Source organism: Nematolebias whitei, chromosome 5 (genome assembly GCF_014905685.2).
Source record: "Nematolebias whitei isolate Nwh7 chromosome 5, NemWhi1, whole genome shotgun sequence".
NCBI classification, from domain to species: Eukaryota; Metazoa; Chordata; class Actinopteri; order Cyprinodontiformes; family Rivulidae; genus Nematolebias; species Nematolebias whitei.
In genome coordinates, this window is record NC_056502.1 from 31,460,496 (window position 1) to 31,468,882 (window position 8,387).

An 8,387-nucleotide genomic window follows, 5' to 3' on the forward strand; every position below is an offset into this window, starting at 1 on the left:
TGTGTGTGTGTGTGTGTGTGTGTGTGTGTGTGTGTGTGTGTGTGTGTACCCATGAACATGTAGTACAGTACGCAACCAAGAGCCCAGAGATCAGAGCTCACACTGGTTTCAGATCCCCGCAGAACCTCTGGAGCACTGTACGTAACAGAACCTGAAAGTAAACAGAGACAGGCCTGAATAAGGACCAACACCAAACAGAGTGACAGAAGACATCACATTGTTAATGTTGGACAAAGTACAGATGAAACTTTAGATTATTTATTTATTTTAATTTGACAGTGTCATTACTGATCATACAAATTACAAATTCTGCATTGTTCCAACGTTCTAAGCAAAGACATAAAGACAGTGTCGAAACAAAATGACACTTCCTGTTTTTTTTCCCTCCCCTCTGCTTTCTACCATTTCCAACTGGTTTGTTGTTTCCCAATTAACTAACAATCATCAATTCACCAATAATTCCTTACATAACTCACAAGGCTTCCTCTTTATGCTTTGACAGCCTTATTGATACTTAAAACAAGATGAGAAACTCCCGAGTCACCCTGCTTTTTTATACTGACTTCAAATTAGCCAGATGTTTTTGAATGTTTTTAAATACATTGAGTAAACAACAAAATCCATGCTCAATAATCCAGGTATACAATCCAACAATTTTCAGTCAGGTCATCTGGACAGTTTTTTTTTTTTTTTTGTGCTGACATGTTTCACCTTCCATCCAGAAGGCTTCATCAGTCAAGGAAACACAAAACATAAAACTGATTCTTCCCCCAACAGCTTACTCCAAAGTGGAACAAACCAGTTATGTTGGTGCTAAGATGGTCTCTTTGGCACGTCCCCTCCTCTTGTGCCGGCCCTTTTCCTCATCGACAGTCATGTCAAACTGGTTCAAAACCAAGAAAGCCCATGCTCAATAATCCAGGTATACAATCCAACAATTTTCAGTCAGGTCATCTGGGCAGTTTCTTTTTTTTTGTGCTGAAACGTTTCAGCACAAAAAAAAAGAAACTGCCCAGATGACCTGACTGAAAATTGTTACATTGAGTAATATTTTCTCATGGTTCCTAAAGGTCTTTGAACGGTCCTCTTCAAACAGCAACTGTTCACTCACAAACTTTAGTCCAAACCTTGTAATGGATTACTTTCAGACAAATGATTATATACATATTTATTAATTTAGTTAATTTATTAATTAAAAACTTGGCCTAAGCTGGGCACAGAGTCGTAAAAGAAACTACCGGTAAACTGGTTAATTACAGGTAATTCCAGCATTTACTAAGACTCCAATGGCTTCCAGTCTGTTTTAGAATTGATATTAAGCTCCTCTTGATTACTTTTAAAGCTCTTAATGGTTTTGCCTTCTTATAGTTACTTTCTGTGAGTATGACAGGACCTTCATTTTAATTGATAAATCTTTACCGTTTGTCCTAAAGTCTAAATACAAATGTTGGGGTGGCCGGGCTTTTTCGGTCACTGCTCCCAGACTATGACTCAACTTCCTCATGACTCAAGCTCCACCACTGACCGAGGCTTTTTAAAATTGAATATTAAAACATATTATTCTTACGGTTTGTTTTAACTTTTATACTGTGACGCAGTTGAGCACCTTCTGGTTACTATAAATAAATGTTGATTGATTGATGACATTTTTTCTTCTAATTATTCACTTTTTGGTGCAATCAACAAAAATGTATACCCATCCCATTGTAGTATCTTCAATACACAGATGAGCCTCAAGAAAATGAAACAAGTCATGTGATCCCATTTGTTACAAATTGATAGTAACAAAGTAGCGTAAAATAAATTGCAATAGATCCATTTGCTAGTTTTTCTTTCATGTGTCAAGACTCAATATTATGTATACTAAGATACTTTTTCAAACTTAAATTTTTAAGTTGGTGTTTAGGAACTTATTTATTCATTTATTTTTAATGTTCAGGAGCAAACACTGAAATGAGAATAGAAGAAAGCATTCAATATTTTAAAAAATATTGTTAAAAACCCACTTAAAAAATTTACAAATTTTCTGGATTCTTCAAGGAAAATAAAGAAAAAGGAATGCAAAACATTAAAGTTATTCCCAGAAGCTTAGTAATTTCCCTCAGTAGTGTGCATGATATGCTAATTAGGCTGGATGTACAACAATGCGTTCCAGATGGTTCATCGTCCTGGTTTCATATTACATGTGTGCACAACCATCAGAACTAAAAAACTGACCTTGTTCTCTTTTTTTCAAGCGGTCCTTCCATTCATTTCCATCTGTTTTCTCTGATGTAGAGAACGACATAAATATGTCCTCCAGAGATTCTTCCTCCGCTCTGGACAGGCAGAAACTACTTAACTTCAAAACGCCACTTCCATCAAGAAGGATCTAAAAAGCAACAAAACATTAGATTCATATAGTTGTAATAATATTGCTGAGTAGTTTTACATCTCTTTAAACGTAAACCTTGGCAGGAGTTAGGTCTGACAGGATGATTCCTAATCCATGGATGTGTTTCAAGCCTTTGACCAAGTCCCATCCAAACCTTCTCACCACGTCTTCTGACAAACTGCCATCGAGAGTAACTACAGACTCCAGAGAACCACCTAACACAGAATCAAACAAAAGATTGGAATAAAAAAAAACATTAAATATAATCAGGCAAACTTAGGTCACTGCTTTAACCTCCAAATTATAACTGAAAGCAAAATGTGAATAATAAAAACTATAAAAATCACTTTACTGTTTGCTAATTTATTTCAGTTTTATGCTGCTCAAGCACTGACCATTATTTTACAGAATTTGGGGAGAGATAAAAAAAAAAACTGAAATATCTTGTATATAAATGTGAATGAGTGCCTATCGCAAGCAAACAAATATTTTACTAACCTGTACAAAGTTCAGCTACCACCCAGAGGTGCTTACTTGTCTCATACCATTCATGAAAGCGTACGATATTTGGATGGTCCATATTGTGACTGAGTCGTACCTAACAAACAAAACAAGCAGAACAGAAGGCCCAAGGCTCATCATTACCAAACCTTATAATCACTAAATATTTATCCATTCACATTAAACCTTAAAAGAGTCTATCATTTATAATCTTATAAGTGAGTTCAGCTCTGCTCAGATATCTGTCCTTCCATCCATCCATTTTCTGCTGCTTTTCCATAAACAGGCAGGAAAACTCAGACATTCCTCCAGCTCCTCCTGAGGGGCCCCAAGGTGTTGCTAGACCAGAGAGGGTATACAATCCTTCCAGCCAGCTCTAGGTCTGCCCTGGAGTCTTCTCACAGTGGGACGTTCCCAGAAGGCATCATGCTGAACCACCGCAACCGACTCCTTTCAGTGTGGAGGGGCAGCAGCTAATTTCAAGGATTCAAGGTTCTTTGTCATTCACATCACATGTGGTACATGAGGTGGAATGAAACTATGAACACAGGGTCCCAGTTACATCCAACAAAAATACAAATTGTAAAGAAAAACAGTAATAAGATCTAAAATATGAAGTAAGAAATATGCTAAACTAAGAATACACTTAGCACTAATAGTACAAAACAATGTGCCAAACAACAGCAGCCCGAACATGAGTCTGTGTGAGCAGGTGAGGACGAATGAACACAGCAACATGAAATAAATCAGCAGCATGAGATCAGCATCATGGATAGTCAGCAGCACATAACAACAACCAAGTGGCATTACAGTATTTTTTTTTTCACAGTAATTTTCACAGTGATAATCCTGACTAGGAATTCATGAGTCGAACAGCTTCAGGGTAGAAGCTGTTCCTCAGTCTAGTGGTTCTGCACTTAATGCTCCTCAACCTCCTTCCTGAGGGGAGTGGGGCAAAAGGTGTGTGTGCTGGGTGAGTGGGGTCCTTCATGATGCAGGTGGCCCTCTTCCTGCATCTGGAGGTGTAGATGTCTGTGATGGTGGGGGGACTGACTTCAACAGTCTTCTGTGCAGCCTTCACCACTCTCTGAAAAGCTTTTCTTTCTGCAGCTGTGCAGCCTCCATGCCACACGTTGATGCTGGAGTTGTTGATGATCTCCACTGCACACCTGTAGAAGGAGGTGAGGACTGAGCTTCCCAGACCAGCTCGTCTCAGCCGCCTGAGGAAGCAGAGTCTCTGATGAGCTTTTTTGATCAGGCTGGTGGTGTTGGTGCTCCAGCTGAGGTTGTCATTCAGGTACACACCCAAGTACTTGTAGCTGGAGACCACTTCCACCACAGATCCTCCTATGTTCAGTGGGGCTGTAGTTGTGTTTATTCCGTCTGAAGTCCACGACCATCTCCTTCGTCTTCTTCACACTGATGTGAAGGTTGTTCTTCTTGCACCAGCTCTCCAGGTTTTCCTCCTTCCACTTTCACTTTCTACTTCCATCTAACTGAATTTAGATTTTCAATGTTTTGGTCATTATCCATCCTCATGTTCATAGATGAGGGTTGGAATCTTGATGGAACAGTAAACAGAACTTTGCCTCTTGGCTCAGCTCCTTTTTCACAACAACAGACAGGAGCAACACTCTCATTACTTCAGACAAGGCCCCAGTGTGTCGATTCCCCTCAGTCTTAACATCACTTATGAAGAAAACTTGGAGGTATCAAACCAAATTTATTTCTATAGCACCTTTAAAACAACTGTTCTTGGCCAAAGTGCTTCACACAAAAACAGTAGTTATATGACAATAGATCAGAAAATAAAAAAGGGACACATCAGGCTGCAGGAGGTTGGACAGGAGTCTGTCCATTCAGGGCCTTATTGGTCATCAATAAAACGTTAAAATCAATTCAAAAACAAACAGGGAGATAGCGATGGGCAAATGAAGTTTTTCTGAAGCACTAAAGCATGTTTTGAAAAAGGGTTCATTACCCAAAGCTTTTCAACTGTTTATTTTGGTGACATCTTGTAGTCAAAAGTATGAACAACTTGAGACCACAGCATGAAGCGAATCGCTTCATCACGGTTGACAGCTTAATATTCTGATATATTTCTCTCTGATATCGAGCTATAATTGAGGTGCTTTAAACTTTTGTGTTTTTGTAGGTGAAAGAATAATTGGCTATTTGAAGAATAATTTTGATGAATAAACATGTTAAAAATTGCCGGACATGGGCACCGGCGATCCCCGTGATCCAAACCGGAAGAAGCGGGTAAAAGATAATGGATGGATGGATGGATGAAACATGTGGCATGGCCCCTTTGCTTGCGACTTCTTGACAATTGTAAAAATAAATCAATCATATCTAATTCGTAACACAATACCAGTCTGGAATGATGCTTGTGCTGCAGGTTTTCTGTCTCCATGACTTGATGTAATGAACCAGTTCATGTTTACTGGTTGTAACTTACATACAGTATTTTCCTAAAGTTTTTTTTTTTTTTCCTTGGGATTAAAGTGCTTATGAACAGATAAACTAAACAAATAAAACACATCAGGCTGGCTGGCTCCATGTCTCGCTACGTCACTTGCTGGTTTGTTATATCTTGTGCAAAAAGCGCCACCAAAACACATCAGAAATCCAGCCAGTGATTTACTTCCTACACCTTTGAATCAGGTACCAAAGAAGTGAAGTAACTTTGGCACTTTCAAAGCGATGGACGTCATTGATCATGTGACTGATGCCAAACAAATCAAGCTCTGACATAGAGCTTCAGAAACCTTATTGTTTTATACATGCCCCCCGAGCTTCAGCTTTAAACAGCCCATCACTACATGTAGACAATGAAGGGAAGTAAGCACCGAGACATCCATTATCTTTTACCAGCTTCTTCCATTTTGGGTCGCAGGGGTCGCCGATGTCGCACCGAGACATGTTCATGCTTTTTTGTTTTTGGTAAAAGATTAACTGAAGCGTTCTGAACTAAATTAAGTTGTGAAAGGCTGGACCGGCTAACATCAAAACACAGATTTACAATAATCAAGTTATTATTATTCTTTCGGCTGCTCCCTTCTTCAGGATTCGTCACAGTGAACCAACTCGCACAAAGACGTGGCAATTATTTTTATGCAGGATGCCCGTCCTGACCACTGAGCTACCACAGCCCTCTATGTGGAGCAGAGAGCTGCTATCTAGAATGCCCGGGGGAGCAGATGGTGGGGGTTAAGGGCCTTGCTCAAGGGCCCAGAGTGGGGCAAATGAGGGTGGAGGCAGGTGTGGGTGCTTCACCTTTCCCACCCACATTTTCATGTCGTCTGTATGGGGAGTTGAACCAGCGACCTTCCAATCACAGGTCCCCCTTTTCTCTAACCTCTGCACCACCACTACCCATCACAATGATCAAGTTTTAAAAAAGCATACAATTATTGAAGAACAAAGAGTTTAACTTTAAATAAAAGCTTCAATTTATTAAATAAAATTATCTCCTTCCTACACAACTAATCTGTTTCTCAGTGTAAAACAGCTCCAAGCTACCCTGATCTGTAGGAGTAATGTTGTGATTTCCACTGAGTCCAAAACAGAAAACTCATACTTGAACTGCTCCATTTGAAGCACAGGCTCATCCTCAATACAGGAGGATTACTTTTTTTTTTTTTTTTCCAGTTGAGAACCATCTGTGTTATTAGTGTTTAAAACAATAAAAATGAAAACAGCTTAAGTTCATATAGTTTAAAATGGTATCCTACATGGTTAGTGATTTCCGCTTTCTTGGTTTTGTCTGTGCAAATGATGGCTACGTAGTTGAGATGGCCCTTTCTTCTTCCTTTATAGACAACAGAGCTGTGTCCTGCACCAAGCTTTTCATAGAGGATGAAGTTCTCCATCTCCTGTAGGGATGAAAAAAAAATCTAATAAATCTAAAAAGGCCAACAGATTTATTAGTTTTCTCATGAAAATGTTTGCTAAAACATAATAAAAAGCTGCACATAATTTTCTATGTTTTGTACCTTTTTTTTTTTTTTAATTCAACACAATAGTCAAAGTAACTTAAACATCTTTAACCGGTAAATATATATTCTAGGACATTTAAGAGGAAAAAGTTATAAATCTACATAATTCTGTTTATTTTAAAACAAATACAAAACCAGGTTGCTATAGCGATTAAACGCCATCAATCAGAAGGAACATGAAACAGCTGGTAATTACTTACCAGCACACCTGTTTACTACAGCGGCCTAATTACACAGAACAACCGACATGTTTTTTAATAGCAATTTAATTTATGAACTATTTTTAAATTAACCGGGTAGCATGTTAATTTTCAATACATTATAATGTCAACTTTAGTTGTAATGATACACGAACAGTGAGTTTATCGATTTTATTGTTCTACTGTTTTGTTTTTTTGTGTGTGCGCGTGTGGGTTCTCGTTTACCTGGCAAACAAAGTTTGACAAAACACCGGCAAAAGCTGTTGTTTGAGGTTTATTTGGACAAGCGTGATTAAAACAAAAATGTAAAGCTTAAAAACAAAGATAATACCATATACAATTCTAAAAGAACACTTTTTTGCAGGATTTTACTATGCCTGACCCACCATTACGCAGCACCCTAAAACTTACCGCTTCCACGACTCGTTGTTTGTGGGCGGAAGGTTGATGGGCCATGTTGTGCCGTCTGGAAGAGGGGGGTTTAGGATTTTTCCACATATAAATAAAGTCACAGATTACAGTTGTAGCGATACATTATGCTTAAAATAAGCGTATATAGACTTTAAAAATACTTGAACTTATAAATTATCTGAGCAAAAAGTTTCTTTTGGCCATAGCGTTGTAAACGTAACGTCTCGCCTAAATGGACTGGTCCAGTGTTGCTAGGTTACATTACTAGTTACAACAGACTGCGCGTGCGGAGTGAAACAAATGGTTGTACAACTTTTCGATTTGAAAGCAGGCGCTCAGCTGTGTTGCGTGGAAAAAAAGCAACTTTCGAGTTTTTTGTTTTAATATTTCTTTGTATATTCAACAATGTAGTCTGCGATTGTCCATGACACTTCTGAAATTAACCATTTTCAATTTAACCAGTCAAGAATTTTCATTTTATATTTTTATGCTTGTCTTACTAACATTATAGTTCCGCAAAAAAAAACAGCAGTCACTCTGCTGTTGAAGAAATTAAAAATGTTAACGTTAGCCTGTCCCTAATATAAGACGGAGCTTTAGGGCCACAGTAAAAGGACCATTGACCATTCACCATGCAGCATGCATGGTGAAAGAATAAACACTAGGGGGCACTGCCTCGTCTACTTTGGTTTCTATTCTATTCTGTAAAATCAAAGAAAATGCGTCAAGCGTCATTTCCTGCATGCACGTTTATTTAAGAAAATAAAAGCAGAAAATATTTTATTTTCTATCTTTTTAAAATTGCATAAAAAAGTTGACTAAATGGCAAATGTATTGTGTGTGTGTGTGTGTATATATATATATATATATATATATATATATATATATATATATATATAT

At 38.1% G+C, this 8,387-nt stretch overlaps 1 protein-coding gene across 1 annotated transcript in view; it reads right to left on the reverse strand.

The window, feature by feature from the left end:
• Positions 1-7,504, reverse strand: part of LOC119410370 (serine/threonine-protein kinase ULK4) — a 34,997-nt gene extending 27,493 nt beyond the window's left edge. Inside the window, exons 1-6 of the mRNA XM_037677280.1 lie at positions 7,488-7,504; positions 6,613-6,753; positions 2,873-2,972; positions 2,450-2,589; positions 2,218-2,371; positions 50-151 (exon numbers count right to left, since the gene is read on the reverse strand). Of these exons, the coding sequence (XP_037533208.1) occupies positions 50-151; positions 2,218-2,371; positions 2,450-2,589; positions 2,873-2,972; positions 6,613-6,750 (634 nt within the window). The 5' untranslated portion in view covers positions 6,751-6,753; positions 7,488-7,504. The remainder of the gene's footprint in view (positions 1-49; positions 152-2,217; positions 2,372-2,449; positions 2,590-2,872; positions 2,973-6,612; positions 6,754-7,487) is intronic.
• Positions 7,505-8,387: the final 883 nt, after the last annotated feature.